The sequence below is a fragment of the Rhamphochromis longiceps genome, linkage group LG13, assembly GCF_057381845.1.
Source record: "Rhamphochromis longiceps isolate RC_006_pf linkage group LG13, R_longiceps_female_GT1.1, whole genome shotgun sequence".
In the NCBI taxonomy this organism is placed as follows: domain Eukaryota; kingdom Metazoa; phylum Chordata; class Actinopteri; order Cichliformes; family Cichlidae; genus Rhamphochromis; species Rhamphochromis longiceps.
The window spans coordinates 1,822,464-1,844,635 of NC_140569.1; the positions used below are offsets into that span (position 1 = coordinate 1,822,464).

Consider the following 22,172-nt stretch of genomic DNA (forward strand, 5'->3'; position numbering starts at 1 on the left):
CAGCCGCAGCTTCTCGCTGTGAGTGTGCTAACCACCGCACCACCGCACAGGGAGCACAGAGGGATGGATAAATGAAAAGACTAACAACACAAACAACAGAACTCAAGTCGTCCTACAACAGAGTTTAGACTAAAGCTCTGGAATAAAACGTGGCAAAATTAACAAACTGCAGATCAGGTAACAGGCAGACATGCTGAGTGCTCAGAATCTCGTCACTATTGGCTGTAAACTGCACATGCTCCCTGTGCACGTCCACGTCCGCCTGCAGCCTCGCTCTGCTCTCTCGGCTCTGCTCATCAGGCCTGAAAGCGTCCGATTGGCTGCTCTGCCCTCATTGCTCTGATTGGTTCTCCGCACTCTGGACTCTCTGTCCCGTTCGGCTGCTTCCGCCGCTACTCTGCACAGCATCAACCCCCCCGCTTCTCCGCGTGTCTGTACTCTGCTCTGACACGGATCGATACTGCATCCACGACCCGTTCAGCTGCGATAATTATTCATGTTTGTCTAACTACAGTCTGATAACTGCTACGTTAATGGTAACAGATGGCCAATGTGATGATGGGGTCACTGCTAACAGTTAGCAGCTGTGGTTTGTCTGTTTGTGGGATGGAGACATGATTCCCTCCAGCTGGAATAAACTACCTGCATGAAACAATCACGTGACCTGAACGTGGCAAGTGACCGTTGTGTATTTACAGTAATGAGTCAATGTGTGTGTGTGGATCATTACTTCAGAGCTGCGTCTACACACACTGACACAGTTCACCTTATATAACTGATCTGCAGTCAGCTGGAGGAGGAGAGATGCTCTCACTCAGCTTGTTAAAAGAATCAGGAGTGGGACGGATGCGGCGCCTCCTGTGACCTCACACAGGTAGGATCCAGGAAGGAGAACAGGTGAAAGGGAAAGCCCATGAAACATTCAAACGAGAGGAAATTATGCATAAACGCAACGCAGACACAGGAAGAACAGAGAAAGGAATAAACCCACGAACCAGCAGACAGCTACACACAGACCAGGAATTTCAAAATAAAACAGGAAACAGTCACACTCTCTGGTTACAGTCCAGTCATGCTTAAAGTGACGCTGCGTTGAAAGTTCCAGAATGAGAATTAAAACAATCACTTGATTCCAGCATCAGTCTGACAGTTTGTAGACGAGGTTTGAACTTCCTGTTCCAGACTCTCTGCAGGCTTTTGACAAAAAATGGCGGCTGATGACTGCCGATTGCTGATTGGACGGCAGGAAGTCTGAAGGAAGCGGCTAAAAATGCTGAAAAGTTTAAATGGAGCTCTGGAATGTGCACAAAGCAGGACTGGTCGGATGCGGAGGGTCATCGCAACAAGCTTTCTGGTTGTCACATATGTGGTTTCCATGGCAACTGCACACCTACAGCTTCAAGGGAGCCTGGGCTGGTTGCCACTGACAACCCTTCCCACACTGAAATCCGTCAGTGAGAAACAACAGAAAGCACTGCGGCAGGAGGAAGAGGAGGAGGAGGAGCATGGTTGTCCTTTCTCTGTCAGAGGTTCATCAAACCAAAATCATTAAGAAAGGAATATTTGAAAGGTTATGAGCGCACAGGAGAGGATCCTGCTCACTCACAGAGGGAGCTTTACATCATGTTTGAAATACGAGAATCTTCTTTGGTCCCAAACCTTTAACACTAAGAAGTCCCACAGCCTTTCTAAGAACAGGCGCATCATTAAATGTACGATGACTGTGCCTGAAAGGTCGGAAACATGACACTCGTCAACATGTTCTCAGTAATAATGCTTATTTGAGTCCCGTGGAGATGTTACAGCTCTAAACGTACTGACGTGACTTCTTATTGAGGAAAAGTAACTGAGCGGCTGCAGCCAGTCGACCTGAGTTTATAATGAGCAGGTCGTTGGACGTGCTAATGCTAAACGGCTGTGTCTGAACCATCTGCTCCACAGTGAGCTTTAGTCCTCAAGTTTCCTTTAACTAGTTTTTATTGTATTTACTGCAGTCAAACACCCTGGACCTTCAGTTAGACACATGTCCGGTACAGAGGGTAAAAATATAAACTCAGTCTGATGCTAACAGAGGCAAGCAAGTCAAAACACAGAAAAGCACACCAGGAAAAATAACTTTTAAAATCAAGGACGATACAAGCTGAGCTCACATATAACAAAGCTTTCACACAGATTACGGTGAACACTCGTGTGATGTATTGTGTATGAAGTCACATCAGGACTTTTATCTAATGATGGATGAGAAGAGAAACTCCCTCTGAAAATACTGTCAGGACACTTTTACTGTGAGAACAAACAGCTGAAAAGTGTCCTGAGAGTAAACGTGGCAGACTGAAACAATCGCTCCTGTTCATAATCTGATTTGGTGCTTTTAGAGCAAGCCCAACACGCACACAGATTCATTTCCTGGAGATTAACTCACACTACTACTGGGATGACCCTAACCTTAAAAAGTGTGTCTTCAAGCATTTCCCTTTTGTCCCAGTCAGAAAGACGTCTCTCTAATGTGGTGACGTATACACACTTAGGACCCCACAATGCCAGTAAAACCTGGCTACACATGCACACACAGTTTGAGCTTGTTACATAACTCTGGCTTCTCACACACACACACACACGCACACACACACACACACACACACACACTCACACACACACACACACACACGTTCTTTATTTGGGCTGAGTGGGAGCATCTCCCCACTGGACCAGTCACAGGAGGTCCTGAGCTCACTGGCGCCCTCTGTCATGTGGTATGACATGGAAACTAATTAAATCTTACTGGAAACTGTGGTGATTACAGTGGTTATTTCCTGCCCACAAGCCAGTTAATCAGGTTTACAGAGTTAACTCAGCTGTCACCTGACACAGAGATAGATGGTCACTGGCAGCACACGGCGAACATCAGCCTCGGAGCTCTAACACATACCAGACTCCACCGATAAAACAGAACAAACAACCTGCTGTCTCAGTCGGGAAATTTGCTTTGATGAATTTGGTGTTTTAACCTGTTACTCGCCCAAGTCACACTGCACAGTGTTGTTATGTCAGTCAGTACCAGCTCTGATAGCACATTAAAGCAGTAAGAATATTCAGATTCAGTCTGACTCAGTCAGGTGGGAGGCCTGGTCCCCCTGTGTGACGTTTAGGTTACTGTCAGAATGGACCGCTGCAGCACATCGCTGTCATGTTAGCAACATTTTTCAGGTCCACTCATTCAATAAGTGGAATCCAAGCAGAAGCTGATGAAGCAGATATCTAATAGAGCCCCTGAGGTCAAAAACCAAGCAGGATGCTTTGCTCCCTGATCACATCATCTTTATTAAAAAGCGATTAAAGAGCAGAGAGACTGATGGGTCCTCTCTACTGCTCTTCCTCTGCCTTTTAATCTCATTTCTTCTGCTGCTGTTTTGCTCAGCATCTCTTTGTAAAGCTGATTATCTGCCGTCGTGAGTGGAGTCTCCCCCTAAGCTCGGAGCTCTGCGGGCGAGTTCAGACCTGAACGCTGCTGGTTTCATCAGAGAGAAGATGGAGACAGATCTTCATCACCTGATTGCGCCAGTGTGTACGGCAAGCCGTCTTTGGGTCCGTCTTCCTGAGTGTTGTTTTCTCTTTGTTTTATTACTTTCTATATGCTTTCCGGATGTTACTGCCCTGATTGCCTATGATCGACAAACTCTTTTAAATCTTCGACCCTTGAATCACCAAAAGCCGGATCTATATTGGAACTTAGGGAATTTTTCCCAGCCTCGACCACATACTTCCGCCTGCACGGATTACCTGCCTCTTTTTACACCGCACAAGAAACGATATAGGAAACGGGGTAAGCGGAGTGGTTTTCGCGTTCGTATTAAAGCTTACCTAAAAGCACATGGAGTGATTGGCTACCGCTCCATTATTGACAACCTGTGGCCCTCCCAGCATACCTTCAGACTGTGTCGTCATCGATGGATTCGCTATGCTGGCCAGCAAGCCCATTCGGTTCTACCAGCTGAGTGTCCACCTGTATGGAGCTGGAAGCGGATCTCTGGAGGAGGTGTGGATTACAGTAATCTTCGTCAGCTGGGACGTGCTCCCAGTAGCGTCAACGAGGCTACGCTCCGTATGGCACTGCTAAACACTAGGTCACTGGTGAACAAGTCCTTTTTCTTGCATCAAGGCTGGATGTCCTGTTTCTAACAGAGACCTGGATTCGCCCTGGTGAGTCCTCTTCCTTTTCGGAACTTCTTCCACTGGACTGTGCTTTCTTTAATTCTCCTAGGACCGCGGGCAGGGGTGGAGGGCTAGCCTCGGTTTTTAGAAGTAAATTCCGAGTGCGGCAACTGCCTCCCGCCTTGCACTCCAGCTTTGAAGTACAACTACTGGAGTTGTCCGGTTCCCCCCGGACCCTCTGTGCGGTGGTGTATCGACCTCCGAAGCGCAACAAGGACTTTATCCGTGAATTTGCTGATCTTCTAGGAATTATTTTCTTAAGTTATGATCGTGTACTTATTTGTGGTGATTTTAACATTCATATATGCTGTGAGGAGGACCTATTGGCAAAGGACTTTCTTGCCCTTATTGACTCTTTTAATATCACTCAGTGGGTGAGGAAATCAACCCACATTAAAGGGCATATGCTGGACTTGGTATTGTCGTATGGACTGGACATTTGCATCACAGACATCAATGATGCTGGGATTTCGGATCATTTCCCAGTTATGTTTGATGTTCAGTCATGCAATATGGAATTGAACTCTGAGGGTCCACCGAGCCTATCACGCCCGATTAATTCTGAGGCTGTTGCTCTTTTTTCTGCGGCCTTTGCCAATTCTTTTTGTTATGAAGACATCAGTAATGCACCTCTCTCGGTTGATGGCGTAGTCAACTCTTTCATCTCTATATGTACTTCTATTTTGGATACTGTGGCTCCAGTAAAGATTCGACGCCGTAAAACCTCACGCCAACCTTGGCTAAATGAATCCATCCTCGCTCTTAGACGTGAATGTCGTCGAGCTGAGAGAAGATGGAAAAAAGATCAACTTCAGGTGTCCCTTGACATCCTGCATATGAGCCGGTCTAAATTCCAGAAGGCTGCCAAAATGGCAAAAACTTCTTTTTTATCTAACATTATTGCGAATAACAGCCATAATCCTCGAGTCCTGTTTAAAATTTTTAATTCAGTGGTTAATCCCTGTTCGGATGTTTCAATGGGTGCCTCCCCGGCCCTCTGCGAAAAATTTCTAAATTATTTTATAGATAAAATCTCATTGTTAAGGGCCACACATTCTTTGGTAGTAAATCAAGCCCCAGCTTCTGAATGTTTAACGGTTTTCCAACAGTCCGAACCTGTGTCATTTTTGACTTTAAAGGAAATAATTAATAATCTGAGAAGCTCAAATTCTTTGCACGACATTATTTCCTCTCGTATCATTAAGGATGCATTGAATACAATCGGGTCTTGTATTTTATTTCTAATGAACTTCTCACTGTCATCTGGCTATGTTCCGAATGTCTTTAAACATGCAGTCGTGCAACCTGTTATCAAGAAAAGTACCCTTGATCGTAACATTCTAGCTAATTACAGGCCGATTTCTAAACTTCCTTTTATGTCAAAGGTCTTAGAGAAAATAGTGCTTCGGCAACTACAGACCTATTTAGAGAGAAACGGTATAAGTGATAAATTTCAGTCTGGATTTAGACCGCGTCACAGCACCGAAACTGCCCTACTAAGAGTCTTTAATGACCTTCTCTTAATTGCTGACTCTGGGCGCTCTGCGGTCTTAGTACTATTGGATTTGACCTCAGCCTTTGATATGGTTGATCATGATATCCTTTTGGCAAGATTGGAACATGTAGTAGGCCTCAAAGGAAATGTTTTATCTTGGTTTAAATCATATTTTTCTGAGAGGTCGTTCTCCGTCTCGATGGGAAAATATTCCTCTTCTTCTGCCCGTTTCCGCTGTGGTGTGCCCCAGGGCTCGGTATTGGGTCCTGTGTTGTTTTCTCTCTATATGTTGCCCTTGAGCTCCATTTTTGAAAAACACAATGTCTCTTTTCACTGTTACGCTGATGATATTCAAATCTACCTTCACCTGACTGGGGATGCTTTATCCTCACCACATCCTCTGTTTGACTGTCTGAGTGATGTCAAGGACTGGTTATCACGTAACTTTCTTACTTTAAATGGAAAGAAGACAGAAATTATTGTTTTTGACCGAAATATGCCTCTGGGACAATTGACTGGCACATTTGGGCCTGTTGCTAACTACCTTACTGATACTGCCAGGAATCTTGGAGTTTTCATGGATAGTTCCTTCAAACTTGACAAACAGGTCTCTACTGTGGTAAAAACTAGCTTTCATCAACTACGCCTAATCTCTAAGGCTAAACCCTACATACCACACAAAGATATGGAGAAACTCATTCATGCTTTCATTACGTCAAGACTGGACTATTGTAACTTACTCTACTTGGGTCTACAATCTTCTCTTCTGCAGCGTCTGCAGCTGGTCCAGAATGCCGCAGCACGTCTCTTGACCGGCACTAGAAAGTTTGACTCTATCACCCCTGTTCTGAAAAATTTACACTGGCTTCCTATCAAATATCGAATTGATTTTAATATTCTATTGTTTACTTATAAAATTTTAAACAATATGGCACCTGACTACTTAGCTGATCTCCTCTGTCTGTACAGCCCTCAGAGAGCACTAAGATCATCGGGCCAACTGCTCTTGGTGCAACCTAGGTCTCGGCTGAAGACCAGAGGAGACCGTGCCTTTGCCGTTGCTGCACCCAGGCCATGGAATACTCTCCCTCTTCATATTCGCGCGTCAGATTCCATTCAGTCTTTTAAATCATGTTTAAAAACGTATTTGTTTGATCTGGCATTTAAGGCGAATTAGGGTAATTTACATCTGGCTCTGTATTTAGATTATGTAATTATCTTATATTTTATATATTTGTAATTTATATTTTATTGTGATTTTATTTGTACTGCGATTTTAATGGAAAGCACTTTGGTGTACTTCGGTCTTAAAAATGTGCTATATAAATAAATTTTGATTGATTGATTGACCTGATTGAACCAGAGGAAAAATTCTGATCGGTAACAATTACTGAGGCGTACCTGGACTAGAGACTTGGGATGATCTGATATCCTCGTGTTGGTGTTGTTCCCAGACCATCATGAAAATGTTGTTCCAGGTTCAAGTGACCAATCACATTGTTGTGACGTTATTCTTTTGCGCGCCAAGCCATTCGTGCATTTATGAAATTCCAATGTTGCAAGGACAATATCAGTTCTGCTTACTGTTTAGGGTCAGGGTCCGTTGATCGGCAGACAGAGGCGGTTTCTCGCAGCTTAAGTACAGTTTTTTGTTTTACGGCAGTTTTTCCCGAAGTCGCAAAAGTATGACGTCACCACATTCTGATTGGTCACTTGCAGTGTTGATCCTGGAACAACATTTAGTATGATGATCTGGGAACAACACCAACACGAGGATATCAGATCAACCAGAGACTTGAATCCTCCTATAACATCAGCAGTGGTTGGCGGAGTTGCCTTACAGTGAGAAGGTTTGAAGCCGTCAGCCTGCCAGACTTTTCCATGTTCTTCTTGTTCCTGCATGGTTTCTCTCCGGCTTCCTCCCACAGTGGATGGATGGGTGGATACTTTAGCCCAGTTTCCCACTGTAACTGCCGTTCTAGCTCACCTTGGTGCAGTTTTCTGTGTTTTGTGTTTCTTTTCCCAGCTCGTGTCACACGAGAGCGACGAAATAAGGAGCTAACCTTTGTCTGACTTGTTTTTACGTCTCTGTCCCTCTCAGACCAACAAGGCAGTTTCCAAAGGAGACTTTCACCTGGCCAGCTCCAGCTCCAGGCGGGCTCTCTTCCTCGCCGTCCTGTCAATTACCATCGGGACAGGTATCTATGTGGGCGTGGCCGTGGCGCTCATCGCCTACCTCTCCAAGAATCACCACTGGTAGCCTAAGATCACGGAGCGAACCCTCACCTTCCCCTGGAGTTCAGCTCCCCAGTGAGTGTTTTCAGCATGTTGGCCGTCATCTCGAACTGGAGAACTTCCTGTGAGCGCACGATGGCGTCGGACACCCCGCTGTGCTGTTCTGAAGGGCCAATCGGATCCAAGGAGAGGAGATGTGTGAGAAACAAAGAACCAGCAGCATTTTTTAAAGCTTCTGCTGGCGTTAGTTTGTTTAAAAGAACATTTTTGGTGTGATTACTCTCATTTCCATCATCCAAACTGCACTGAATCATCACTTTAACTGTATCTGCATGAAAAGTTCTTCATTACTGTTGGAGGACGTGAATCAAAAAGCTCGAATAAACCCTGGAGGTGATGTTAACGTTCAGGGTGTAACAGTTTCTCTCATAGGAAGTTTTTAATGTCCACATCAGATGTTCAGCCAGAATAAAAGGAGGAGGAGTTTAAAGGAATACCATTAGCAGCACTAATAAGCATTTGTGTTATTTATATCCTGCTCTGTGGGCCATCAGCTTACCTGATTTAGCTCTGGACGTTACCTGTTGGCAAACACGGCCTCCATTTAACACCTGTGAGACTTTTTTGGATGTAAATGTAAATTTACTCTCTTCACACTTAAACAAAGACATAAAAAATGGGACCAAACTGTAACATGATCTACAGTGATGATAAACACAAGGAGAGTGTGAAGGGAGAGATGACCACACACCTGTGCTCAGGTGGACTCGGGTGAATGTGTGAAAGTGGACTGGCTGCGTCCTGTTTGCATATCAGGACAGACACAAAGACTTTTTATTTATTTATTTATATTTTTGGACAAACTCTGGACTTGTTCATGTGATAAAAGAGACACTGCTGAACTCTGTCAGCTGATCCGATGACATTGACCTCATCGTGTGTCCTTTTGGCTTTAAACCAACACAGAAACACCAACAACCCACCAACTGGTACGCCGGTGTCGAGGGTAGAGACACATCTTTCACCTGTCATGGTCTCTGCAGGTTTAGCATCTGGAGGTCAGGCTGGGACTTCATTTAACATCTGTGTACAGTTTGGTTATGAAATTTGGACATACATTCATTTATTATTCTTTCTTATTGTCTGTTTTGTTTTTATGCACACTGATGTCTTCTCTTTGAAAGTCTACAGACTTCTGGTCCAGAATCAGGACATCTCAGTGAAAACTGAATATTCAGCAGAAACCTTAAAAGACTTTGGAAGTGTTGTAATCATGGTTCTAATGCAGGACCCTGTTTGGTGGCTGTGTAAGACAGGTACTCGGGTCCTCGTCTACAGGTGAGCACTGGGAAACGAATTGTCATAGTCATGTGTGGACATTCAGAAAATGTTATGTAAGACTATCGGTGCGGGAACGTTGGGAGGTTTTTTCCGGGGTGTTTCTGATGTTCAAGTTTGTCTGGATGTCCAACTACAGATTTTTGTCTAGAACTTTTATTCTTTTGTTCATCCACAGATCTGATTGTGATTTTTGGGCTGGCCTCTCTTCTACACCCTTGGTACTGCAGGTCCAATTTGATGGTGGACTTTAAACGAAAAACAAAAATCCTTTGAGTGATATGGGAACATATATGAGTCTTTAGATGTCCACTGATGTCCACTGATGTGTAAATGTACTGTGGATTCTACATCTGTGTCAAACTTAATTCAGAGGTTTTAAAACATCCACTCAAGTTTCATTTTGAGGGCATCAATCCGGGATTGTTATTGAAAGTCTTTAAGTCTCAGTCTCCGTGGTGCAGACCACATTTATCTTTTGGCAAACAAAACCTTGTGTCTATCTCTTTGGTCCTGATCTTTGTTGGACACAATGTCCATTCACAATTTTTGCTGAAGGCCTTCAGAAATCCAAGAGTCTCAAAACTGATGTTGAATCTCCACCAACATCTGAAACCAGTCTGGTGTTTGCATGTCTGCCCACTCCTTTTTAGGAAGTCCACCCAGGTCCACCCAGGTCCTAGACTGAAGGCTGTACATGTCCAAAACAAACTGACTGCTCGTGGTGATCCTTCATAGAGAAAATGTTAAACCAGGGGTGGGCAACTCCAGACCTCGAAGGCCGGTGTCCTGCAGGTTTCAGATGTGTCCTTGATCCAAACAGCTGATTCAAATGGCTAAATGACCTCCTCAACATTTCTTGTAGTTCTCCAGAGGCTGGGTAATGACCTAATCATTTGATTCAGGTGCGATATCCAGGTTGATATCTAAAACCTGTAGGACACCGGCTCTTGAGACCTGGAGTTGCCCACCCCTGTGTTAAACACACATATCAGCTATACAGGCTTTGTGAAGGTCCAGGGTCATTGACTCAAAGTCCATCCAGCACTCGTGTTGGAAGTGTTTAAATGTGAAACCGACTGTGTATCCATGATAGAGTCATTATTTCCCAGTACAAACCTTCAGAGCTGCAGTGAAACCAAACAGAAGAACACATACACATGTTCCTGAAACTCTGATAACAATCACTGCTGTCAGACCCTGAAGAATTATCTGTTTAATGACTCCGCCCACCTAGGAGGACAATCTACCACACCTGATTCACTGCTAAGCTAACCTTCAAGCTAATCGGGCTCTCTCTGACTTCAGACCATCGGATAGAGTCTGCAAATACTGAGTGGATAATAACGCCTGTTTTTAATGATTGTAAAGTCAGACTGAAACAGTCGTTGGCTGTTATGGATTTCTAAAATTAACGGGATGAGTCTCGTGCATTTCTTTACTGAAATCAAGCAGAATGACCCTTTAATCAGAGGTTCACGCAGTCTTCAGGTTTAAGCTGCAGGTGTGGCTCTGAAGGTGTTCAGATGGGTGCTTTTGTTTGGCGTGTAGGAGTACAGTGACGGCTGTTTAAACCCCCGATAACAGAAAGGCCGTGCAGCCACTGGGTAACGTAGTGGGGTGTTGATCGCAGAACGTTCATGATTCCTAAAAAGCTGCGGTGCGCTTTATCAGCCTGGACTGGAAACAGGAAATGGTTCATCCTCGGCAGCTTCAAAGTCTGGGCTAAAGGGCTGCAACCGTCATCACACATGCTGTCCGTACACGCTCACTGAATGTGTTTGACTTTCACTGAGATTAGCATCTGCTGAATGTTTCAGATTGAACTCTTAATAAAAGTCAGAATTAAAGGAGCTTTTTGTCAAACCTCCCTGTTTGCTGTCTGTCAGTTGTTTGACTCTTAGCCTAACATGCTAAGCTACATGAGCTTATAACTTCCTGCCCAGCTACAAATCAAACAGAGCTGCTCCGGTTAGCTGTTTTTTTAAGACTTCCTGGACTTTAGGTGCTCGCTAATAAAAATGTAAATGTTTGTGTCTGAGGTACTTTCATTGAGTTGTTTGCAGACAGTTCAGCCTCACACACTTCTCCACCTAAGATGGTGTCCCTGCTGCAATCTTTCCAACCACAACAATTCTCCTCTCAGGAACAATTCTGGAGAGAAAAACACACGGGAGACTGGATTAAATGGTAAATTCACACAAGCACTTTTCTATACTTCAGTGGTTTCAAACATTCACACTCAGGTGCATGCACTGGAGAGCAACTCAAGGTTCAGCATCCTGCCCAAGGATAGATTGGCATGCAGAGTGAAGCAACCAGCAATCAAGCCAACAACTATCCGATTAGTCTTGAGTTATACTTGGGAATATTTCTTAGGAACACCTACAGCAGGTAAATAAATATCAGTAAATATATTTCTAAAGATGCACCGGATGTCAGTAACAATCCAAATCAACGGGTCGGTGCTGTTTCTCCATGCCGGTCACGTGGACTTTGATGGCGCTGTAACCTGCACTGGTGGACGGCACGCTGAGCTGCTCACAGTCGCTGGCTTCTGGAAGTGTTCCTGAGCCGTGCGCTGATTTATCACAGAGTCGTGTTTTTAATGCAGCGCCACTGCAGTTATCAGCCTCGTCTCTGCACGCACACATTCCTCTTACTATACTGATGATACAGTCTTCTCCCAGCACGACATCCCAGTGTACTTCAGATCCAGACACACACTCAGCCACACACTGGTTCATCACAAACTCAACAAACCAGCTGTGCAGAGAGGGGCGCTCGGACGTCTACACTGGACACACACTTCATAAACACACAACACAGAAGAGCCACCTCGAGGGGTCAAGACTCGGCTGTTCATCTGCATCTAAAGGTCAAAGGTCACTCTTTGAGGACGCCAATGTTTACATGTTGGACAGAGAAGACAGACGGAGTGAAAGAGGAGTGAAGGAAGCATCTATGTCCACTGTGAATGACCATCTTTGGACAGAGGGCGGGGCTTAGCACACCAACTGTCTTCCATCTATAATCCAGTCTGAGATCCTTCCTAGACGCTTTAACGCCCACTCACACCCTGCATCAGGTGACCTCAATAGGTCACATGATAGTGTGGGCAGGGTCTCACAATGGTTTCACCTGAAACCTTGGCTGATAATGACCCGTGCCCTTTTTCACACCGTGGCTCATTTGATGAGTCACATGATCGGCAGTGGGTCAGCGACCCTCCCAGGGACACGCCCACTAGCGCTTAAATACCTGGGACCCTCCACCGTTTGGTGTTACAGCTGAAGAAGCTGAAACTTCTTCTTAAAGAAGAAGAAACTTAAAGAGCTCCAGCTCACCTTTCCAAGTTCCTTAGAGTACCGATTATAGATGCAGCTTTTTCAGACTGCTGGACCGCTGCCTCTCCAACATGCTCTTTTTATACCTCATCATGTGACTGACCTGCTTCCAAATAACCAGAGTGGTAGCCAAATCTTCCTCCACCTGTTTTGTTTTAGCACCACCTCCATTTCCACTCATCCTTCCCAACTTTTTGAGACATGCCTCTGCCATCAAAGTCAAACTGAGGGCTCATTGTCTCCCACATTTATTATGAGTTAAATGTGAGTTTATGATATGTGCATATCATTGTATTCTGTTTAAATGTACACACAGTGCTTTTAGGAACTGGGTTGTACACGAGCAGCTTACGGTGCATGGCTGAACTGTTCAGATGCACTTTACTGAGTTTAAAGACAGATATTCATCCTCACACTTCATACTAAATGAATGAACAATGCAGCAATGAATGTGTCGTGAATTGCAGAGTTTAGGACCCAAATGGAAACACATGGTGATGGATAAACTACACTTCAATTTTATTTGTGTAGCACAAAATGACGACAAAAGTTGCCTCCAGGTACTTATAGTGTAAGATAAAACCAGACAATAACACAAAACGGGGGTGAAAAGTCCATCAGATGCTAACGCTGAGAAGTGACCACAGCAGGAATAACAGACGTAAAACTAAACAAGACAGTGGAGACAAGAAACTATCAGAATAAAACAGGAAGTGAGAACCAGGACTAGTTGAGGAAACAGATGAATGAACTTTAGGATAAGACAGCAGCCACAGAGGGAAGAAACTAAAATACAACCAGGAAAAAAGAGCTGCAGGACGTCCCTGTAACAGGCATGATCACGTCTGCAACACATGCACAGATACAACAGACGACAGTCGGCCACAGAAACGTTCAGGAGAGCAGAGAGGAAGACTACAGGGCGGACCAACAGGATGATCGGCAGACGATGCAGCTGTGCACATGTACAGGTAGGGCTGGGCCATATCATACCGTTCACAGTAACACTGGTATAATGTCGGGCAAAGAAAATGAAATATGGCAATAGGATATGGGTAAAACGCGCATGCGCAGTGCCTTTGTTTTCATACACACATGGCGGAAAAATCATGGCGGCGACAGAGAATGAGAAGGGCGAGAGCAGATCGTTGAATGAAACAGATGAACCAGAACTGGTTTGTAAAATTGCTGCAACTTTAGTGGTGTGGAACTGGTTTAGCTTTCAATCAATTCAATAAAACTTTATTGATCCTGAAGGCTGACCCCGAAGGAAATTGGGTTAAGGCTGCCGACCTTTGCCAGCGCTGACTTACCCTTCTGACCATACATACATTACACAAACATCACATGGGAAAGACAGGTCAGAGAGGTATAACAATGGAAAATGCACCACATGAGGAAAGATAAGGAGAAAAATAACTCCTCCCAGACTGAGCTCCAACAGGGAGATCAGTTTGAGAACAGAAAAAACACCTCAGCACATGAAAAAACTCTTAATACACCAAAGAAACACATGACAAGCAACAGGGGGGGTAAAGGGTGAGAGACAGACGAATTAGACAGCACATCCGGGCCTGCGTGCGCTGGTCTCCTTGATCTCCGTCAGCATCGGAAGGGAATAGGCGTCGAAGGCGTTTGGAAAGGGAGGGAGGATGAGTGTGTGCATATCAGTGTGTGTGTGTGTGTGTGTGTCCAGAGTTCAGCTGACACAGTGTCCTCCTCCCTGCCAGGCTAAGTAAACAGTCTTCCAGCCAACCCAGGTGGCCTTGCATGGAGGACATGGAGGGATAGCTCAGTAGGTAAAGTGGTCGCCCCATGATCGGAAGGTCGGCGGTTCGAATCCACTTAACGGCTACCCTGAGGTACCCCTGAGCAAGGTACCGTCCCTACACACTGCTCTCCGGGCGCCTGCTTAGTGGGCTGCCCACTGCTTCACTGAGTGAATGGGTCAAATGCAGAGAAAAACAAGTAATTTCCCCATGGGGATCAATAAAGTATCCATTATTATTATTATTATTATTATGGAGTGGGAAGGAACAGACTAAACACAGTCGTTATCAGGGTGTTGTTGTTCAGCTCCAGCCTTGAGACCGCAGCTGGCGCTGAGAGGGTCTCCGCATGAAGTGATGGTGCTTTTTACTTTAGTGCGAACAACTCATATGAATTTCAAAGCAGTTCTACAGTCCGACACTGGTCTCTCTATCTCCCGTTGGAGCGCCGCGAGCTTTCTATGATGGTATCCAAACTTACGTTCTGTGATGTTGTCGTTGTTTTTGCGCAAAGAGCAGGTTCTGAGAACTCACGACCGCAGTGCACTTCCCCAAGATGTGATCGAATTTGCGCTCAAAGGTGTTGTTCGAGCGAGCCCCTCCAGATGTAATCCAGTCTGCACTCAGAGGTCTTATTCTGAGTGTTCACGGCAGCCGTAGCTTCTCCAAGATCTTATCCGTGCTGACTCAATGAGCCCATTTCGTTGAGAAAGGGTGTCAATTGCATTTAGGGACCAGTTGATCCAACCCATAATTCCTCTTTTAGGTTTTAGAGAACAGACTGTGAGAGTGTTCCAGGGGAAAAAACACGAGACTAGACAAGGACACAAGAGGCTAAGCAGGGAAGCTAAGGGAGAGGAGGAGGAGAAAAGTGCGACCGCCTTCGTCAAGAGCAAGAGCAGTCCGTCAGATACACAACAAAGCACTATTTTTGGTAGCGCATGCTAGCGGGCCGTCGTTATTACCGTGTTGTTTGGAAAATACGGCGCACTTAAAATCCATCCTTTGATTTTTCTGACAGTCGACAGAGCCCCTTATAATCCCGTGCGCCTTATGTATGAACTCTGGTTGTGTTTACTGACCTCGAAACGATTTTATGTGCACGGCGCTCGAAAATCTGTCAGATGTTTCAGTACGACTTTGCTGAGCTACGAAGCCGCACCGCTTGATGGATTGTCGGAGCATTACGGCTATCGTAGGCGGAGCCTCGCGGAGTGATACGTACTGTGCTTCAACATAATGTTACCGTACTGTGTGTGTATAAGCTCTTTAAGTTTTGTGGATATTATACATGGTTATGCTGAGGATGTGTCGGCCAGTTTCCACTGGAAATGCCTTTTGGTTAAACTGTCAGCGAGGAATTTGCATTTGCACTGTTACATGTTCATATAACTTTAATGCACATAAAAAACAGCTGCTTGTTTCAGTGAAATACATTGATGGTTGTTTGTTTTTGCTCTAATAAAGTTGTGGCGTTGTAAAGTGTCAATTATATCGTTATCGTATACTTTTGGTCATATCGCCCTGCTCTGTGTACAGGTATTACACTTTAACCAGTCGCAGGCTCTCGTCTGCAGCTCAGGAGAACGGTTCTGGTCTCCTCCTCCTCTCGACACGGAAAGTTCTCCAAACCATTTATGGTAAATGGCCTGTATTTATATAGCGCTTTTTCTAGTCCCTAAGGACCCCAACGTGCTTTACATATCCAGTCATCCACCCATTCACACACACATTCACACACTGGTGATGGCAGCTACATTGTAGCCACAGCCGCCCTGGGGCGCACTGACAGAGGCGAGGCTGCCGGACACTGGCGCCACCGGGCCCTCTGACCACCACCAGTAGGCAACGGGTGAAGATCTCTTATTCTTTCTAGAATAAGCTTTGATATTGTTGTCTTATCAAGCTCTGTGAGGTTTCCTGAAGCTGAGTTTGTTCATTTTTATTCTAACTGGTCCCGCTGGTCTCAGCAGGACCAGTTCTGGGTTTAGTGGAACATCATTAGGAGTCACTTCCTCTCCTTTGTCTCTGAGCTCGTCTTCAGCACGTTCACCCTTTGAAAAAAACTCAGTGAAAGCCAACAGGAAGTGCAGTCACACAGAGTCAGGAAGTCCTCATTAACCCTTCCTGTCCCCAGCCTGCGATAAACTTTCACACATGTGCAGAGCTGCAAACGTTTTGCACGCCCACAATGAGCCTGTGACTGCTTCACCCTCATCTAACAGGAAGGAGGAGAGGTGAGAGAGGAGGAGGTGGAGCCTGAGGTGACTGATTAGTATCAGCTGAGTCAGATCTGAGAGTGCAGCAGGAACCCTCGCTAATCTAAACAGGTACAGGAAGTGACGTCAACGAGGCAGCGGACGGACCAGTTCTCTGTGGTCTGAGACTCGACACTTTGCAGGAAGCTCAGTGAGAAGGATGGAGGTGAAGATGCTGCTGCTCGTGTTTGTGCTCGCCACTCTGGGTAAGACTCTGTGTGTGTGTCTGTCTCAGCACAGTCAGAGGTTAAAGCTGAACTCAGGTCTGTGCAGGTCGGGGCCTTGCAGCAGCTCCACTTTCTTTAAAACAAAAACTATGCAACTTCAACTTCAAAGCGGCGACTTGTCCCAGACATGAACAAGAGCTTAATGTGGTGGAAATGAAGATGAAGATAACTGCTCTGCAGACAGTTTCTGATCAATGGAAAATGCCCAGATATTTTAGAAAGTTGATCAAATATGTACTTCTTGTGCTGAGCGTCGTCACCACGGCCTGCGTTTATCATCCTGATCAGTGTTGGTTTACATGTGTGGGATGGCTGCTGCGTTGTCAGCTTCTGATATCTTAAAACAGTTTAAACTAAACGAGGCCACGCTGTCGTCATTGAAGTCCACCTTTGGCACATTTCAGACTCGATGGTCACGATCCTGCCCGCATGTTTAGACGTTGTTGAGGTCTGCTCGTCCCACACCTGCAGTGTGGTGACCTCCGCTGACCCGCTGAGGTCACCTTCTGCCAGACTGACATTTCTGCTGCAGCGACGCTCACTTTGTCATGTCAGCAGATTTATGGGCAACCTTCAAACATTCATCCCACATCTTAAAAACAGAAACGCTGGACTTCTGGAAGTCTCTGGGCTCTCTGTAAGTCTGTGGATGTTGCTGTGTCCCATACACCGCACCGTTACTGGTTTCATTTCAGTTAATCGCTGTAGAGGTTCGCTCACCATGACCTGTTTACAACTTCAGCCTTCACACCCAAACACCGGAAACCTCATCAGCAAGACTTAAACAAGTGAAAACAGAAACAAAGATCGCTGCATGACTAAACTAAAAACTGTCTCAGTTTATGAGTGAGAGGCTGCTCAGACTACCGTCCTGCTAAATTCTCTCGTTTAAACGAAGTCGGGTTGCTGTTTGCGCTCAGAGCGAGGTGGCTGCAGACATGATGTTTGAAGTAATGTGTATGTTCAGTCTGACGTGTTGAGCTTGATTTTCATCAATATTAGACCAGAGAGGCGGTGACACCACGAGTGCAGCGGGCTGATGGGAAGGAAAGATTTTCATGTGAATTTCAAGCTGCTGCTCTAGACGAATGCCATGTGTAATCATCATTAAAGATCAGAACCAGCATTGTTTCATTAGAAAATTACTGTGATGCCTTAATCTGATGAACATATTTGCTTTATAAGCATTTTAACTGTGATCAAAGCGTGTATCCATGCAGGTCAGACCTACAGGTACCTGAGACCTGTACACCATAAATAAACTACAGGCACAGACAAATGAACGCTGTTAGTTTGGCCTTCAAAAACTAGGTGTCACAGCCTGTGCAATGGCTCGGCTCGTCGTTCCAGCATGAAAGGTAAAAACTGTTTAGACATCTGAGCGTGTCAGAGATGCTGAGACCACATCTGCCTTTATGTCAGCCGTTTTTCAAAAGGCTCTAAAAATGTCAAACTACTTAAAAATTAAAAGATGCCTAGATGATGTGTGTTATTATTATTATTAACTCGGTGTGTGAAACGAGCTAAAACACAGTACAGTGTCTTTAAATGCAGTGAGGCAACAGGAAGTGCTTCTGTCACCACAGAAAAATGGTTCTTCCTCTCAGACCACGTACCCTGTCTGACTCACCATCCCCACAGCCAATCACCACAGAGCGTCCCCCCTGACTGATCCACTCTGTCTCATCAGCGTGTTTCCTGTGGCTGTTTTGACAGTTTGACACCCGCCTAAAACTTCACTTCTCTGAAAATGTCTTAAGTTTATACCTAAACGTTCAGCCTGAGTATTCCGAGGTGTACAACATTCAAACATGAAGCTGAACTGATCACTGTTCTGTTTGAAAAACTTTATGGAAACTCGGTGTTAACTCATCCGTCCTCTCCTGCGTATCGCTATCAGGGCTGTGGGGGGGCTGCAGGCTATCCCAGTTACCATAGGGCGAGAGGCGGGGCACAGATCGCCAGTCTGTCTCAGAGCTAACACGGACAGTCGGACGCATTCACACCTGAGGGCAACAATATTAATTCAATTCAACTTTATTTATACAGCACCAAACCACAGCAAGAGCTCAAGGTGCTTTATATTGTAAAGACCCCAAATAACACAGAGAACAATCGGACGCCCCCCTGTGAAGAATGACTTGGTGACAGTGTGTAACGTCGGGTTGCATTTAGTGGTTGAGAGGAGGCGGCAAAACACTTAGCAGGGTAGCCAAAAGAGTACACACTCACGCTGGCGTTGGGAATTCCACAGTGTGTTCTTTAATATACCTTCTCTTCATCAACCATATAAGCCCGGTTGAACGGCTGCAGCTTAACAAACATAGCGCACAGTGTTCGTACAACCCATAACGTTGCAAACAAAGGTGTCTGGAGAGGTAAAACATAAAATCCGTCCCTCCTCATGCACTAGCGTGCAAGCACATGTCCACACAATCACAGAGAGAGACCAGTGGCACAAACTGATGACATCATCAACCCTCGACTTGGGTGTCTTAAAGGGAGACCAAACCATAGTGGCTGTTACAAGTGGAAAGGAAAAACACCCTTTTAACAGGAAGAAACTTCTGACACGTCTCTGACGGTAGGTGCTCTTCTCTTCCAGAGGGAACGTTGGTGTCTGGCTGGCATCATCACCCCTCCATGCCCGGGTCCCCACACAACATCAGCAAGAATGACCGTGGCCTCCAGCAGGTTGTCCTCAACGCCACCTACTTCTTCAACAACGAATCAAATGACGCCTTCCTCTTCAAACCCGCCACCATCGACAGAGCACAGAAGCAGGTATGACGGGGTCAGAGTTCAACCACTGCATCTGCAGGAAATATGGCAGGCGTGGGTTCATGCTGGCGTAGGGGGCGGTTCCATGTGAGGTGCTCGCTAAGTGTGTGTGTGTGTGTGTGTGTGTTTCAGATTGTTAAAGGAGTTCGGTACATGGCAGATTTTCAGATTTCCAGAACGGTGTGTCGTAAACGGGACAAGAACAACGACCTGTCCAGGTGTGACTTCCAGCCACCCGGTCCGCTCCACCAGGTGAGTCTGAGCTGCCAACTGTAGAGGAAAGACTAACCCTTTCTTGCTTAACTTTGACTCCATCCAAACTCTGAGAAACAGGATGTGTCATCTGTTATAATAAAACCTTTAATGAGAGCATTACAGGAGCAGAGAAGACTCTGTCAGGATGAAGATTGAGGTCGAGCCTCCTCGTCTCATCAGAGAGTCTATACAGTTGCTCAGTACAATACTGTAAAGCCTCAGAAACAAACACTGTGAGCTGCAGTGCATCATGGGAAATTTGTGCAGTATTGTTGATGCCAGAGACAGTTTGAAATAATTTGAAATAAAATGATTACATAAAACCACTTCCTGCAGTATTACTGGAAATCCTGGCAGTGGAAGTACTGCAGTAAAACTTGCAGTAGTGCATGTTGTACTGTAAAACGATTCTTCTGTTTTTCAGGTGTTTCAGTGTCACGTGGATGTTTGGATGATTCCTTGGGAAAAACCACAGAAGAAGAATTTCAACTTACTTTGCAAACAGTGAATGCAGCAGCTGACTCCTCCCCCTCCTGCCGCTGTCGCCCGTCTTCATCCACTGAATAGAAACTGTCAGTCGTCCACGTTCATCTCTGTTTTCTGAATATTTCAGTATTAAAGATGAAACTGAACTCTGCGTGCGTGAACGTCTTTATTTCAGCGATAAATCGACCCATCGAACCGTCTCTGAGTTTTGAGGTTTCTCAGTCGAACATCTGTCAGAGCTCAGCGACACTCGTGGATTCATCAGGACTTTAAATCCTGCTATGGCTGATGGAGGACGAGGTCCCCTGCTGGTCAGACTGTGAACGCCTCCGCTTGCTCCATTAAAACCGTTTGTCATGAATCCATGCAGAGAGGAGCATGTGGCTCATCTTTCATTTAAACGTGCTCTTTGTTTCCGGAGCTTTGGGGTGTCTGTGGCTCACGAGGACCAGCTGAAGGTTGTAACTGGAAGTCTGGCTGTTCCAGGCTGCAAGTCCTACACCAGGACAGATTCAAATGGCACTATTAACCCTTTAAACCCTAACCGGTCACCAGCGATGGGTTAGGGCAGGGGTGCCCAATCCCGGTCCTCGAGAGCTACCGTCCTGCAGCTTTTAGATGCATCCCTACTCCAACACAGCTGAATCAAATGGTTTGGTTACCTCTTCAGCATGCCATCATGTTTGGCAAAGGCCTGATAACAAGCCATTCATTTGATTCAGCTGTGTTGGAGTAGGGATGCATCTAAAAGCTGCAGGATAGTAGCTCTCGAGGACTGGGATTGGGCAGCCCTGGGTTAGGGTTTAAAGCTGGGGTGGGTTCTCCACGCCTCGAGGGCCGGTGTCCTGCAGGTTTTAGATATCACCCTGGGTCAGTTGCCCACCCTTGCTTTAAAGGGTTAATCACTCTGAGGCAGAGCAGAACAGCGTGATGTAGGAACCAGACGCTTGGCCTCACACTGCAGACACAGCCAACCAATGGGCTTTGATCAGGGGTCATGACAATTTGCATATTAAGGATCCTAAACTGACCTCCTCGCCCGTTGTTAGTCAGCGTCACTGTGCAGATGTGCTGTTTATGAGGTTGGGGACCTGCAGTCAGCTGAGACTGAAGACGTCACCTGATGATGCTGAAAAACATCCAGATGGACAGAATCGACTTTTTAGGATGAATTGATCATGTTTGACAAAGAAAGCCGACGATGCTTCACGTGTTCTAGGAGCACGCCGTCTCACAGCAGGTTATGTTGTGTGGGATGTCTTTGAGGTTCTGTCTCCTTAACCTGACAAAAGAGCCTAAAAACCAAGAAGCTGTGATTCTTGCAGGTGTGCTCGAGACTTCATCGGATGCATGAAATAAGGACTCTGGAGCTCTGCGGTGGGAGAACCGTTACTACTTCTTTGGCCTGTATTTTCGGTTCTGCACCTGTCGAGGAGCATGAGGAAGTTGTGCATGGACTCTTTTAGTTCTCTGTGACAGACGGAGTACCGTACAACAATAAAGTATTTGACCTCTGACCTCACAGCTTCCTCTTTGTCACGCTGACCTGCTGTATGTGTAAAGACTGTCAGGAGAAAAGCCGAGCTGCAGAGTCGGTGACAAACTGTGTAATGTAATATTTTATAAGCTTGAGTTACTCACCGGTAATCTACACAATCTGTGTAATCAGAGTAAACCTAAATGATGGATGACATCACGCGTGGAGCTACAGACACGGTGGCTCAGCTGGTGGTCCATCCTCACCCCCCCCCCGGGGGGGCTTTAGTCTC

At 45.7% G+C, this 22,172-nt stretch overlaps 2 protein-coding genes across 5 annotated transcripts in view; both read left to right on the forward strand.

Moving 5' to 3' along the window:
* Window positions 1-11,229, forward strand: part of syndig1 (synapse differentiation inducing 1) — a 25,272-nt gene extending 14,043 nt beyond the window's left edge. For 3 of the 4 annotated variants that reach the window (XM_085428269.1, XM_085428268.1, XM_085428270.1), the window contains one exon: window positions 7,809-11,229. In XM_085428269.1, coding sequence (XP_085284395.1) covers window positions 7,809-7,967 — 159 coding nt within the window. In that variant the 3' untranslated portion in view covers window positions 7,968-11,229. The remainder of the gene's footprint in view (window positions 1-7,808) is intronic. The other variant, XR_014914349.1, reaches the window with a different exon arrangement.
* Window positions 11,230-16,589: 5,360 nt separating this feature from the next.
* On the forward strand, window positions 16,590-20,641 carry cst7 (cystatin f). Its single transcript, XM_085428272.1, has 4 exons — window positions 16,590-16,860; window positions 19,487-19,665; window positions 19,795-19,914; window positions 20,342-20,641. The coding sequence occupies exons 1-4, from the start codon at window positions 16,815-16,817 to the stop codon at window positions 20,423-20,425; spliced, it is 429 nt and encodes a 142-aa protein (XP_085284398.1). The 5' UTR covers window positions 16,590-16,814; the 3' UTR covers window positions 20,426-20,641.
* Window positions 20,642-22,172: the final 1,531 nt, after the last annotated feature.

Bases quoted from the DNA above. Each gene is read 5' to 3' on its own strand.
- cst7 (XM_085428272.1), top strand. From the start codon at position 16,815: ATGGAGGTGAAGATGCTGCTGCTCGTGTTTGTGCTCGCCACTCTGG. The intron at 19,666-19,794 runs GTATGACGGGGT...TGTGTGTTTCAG, and splicing joins TCGACAGAGCACAGAAGCAG to ATTGTTAAAGGAGTTCGGTA. The intron at 19,915-20,341 runs GTGAGTCTGAGC...TCTGTTTTTCAG, and splicing joins CACCCGGTCCGCTCCACCAG to GTGTTTCAGTGTCACGTGGA.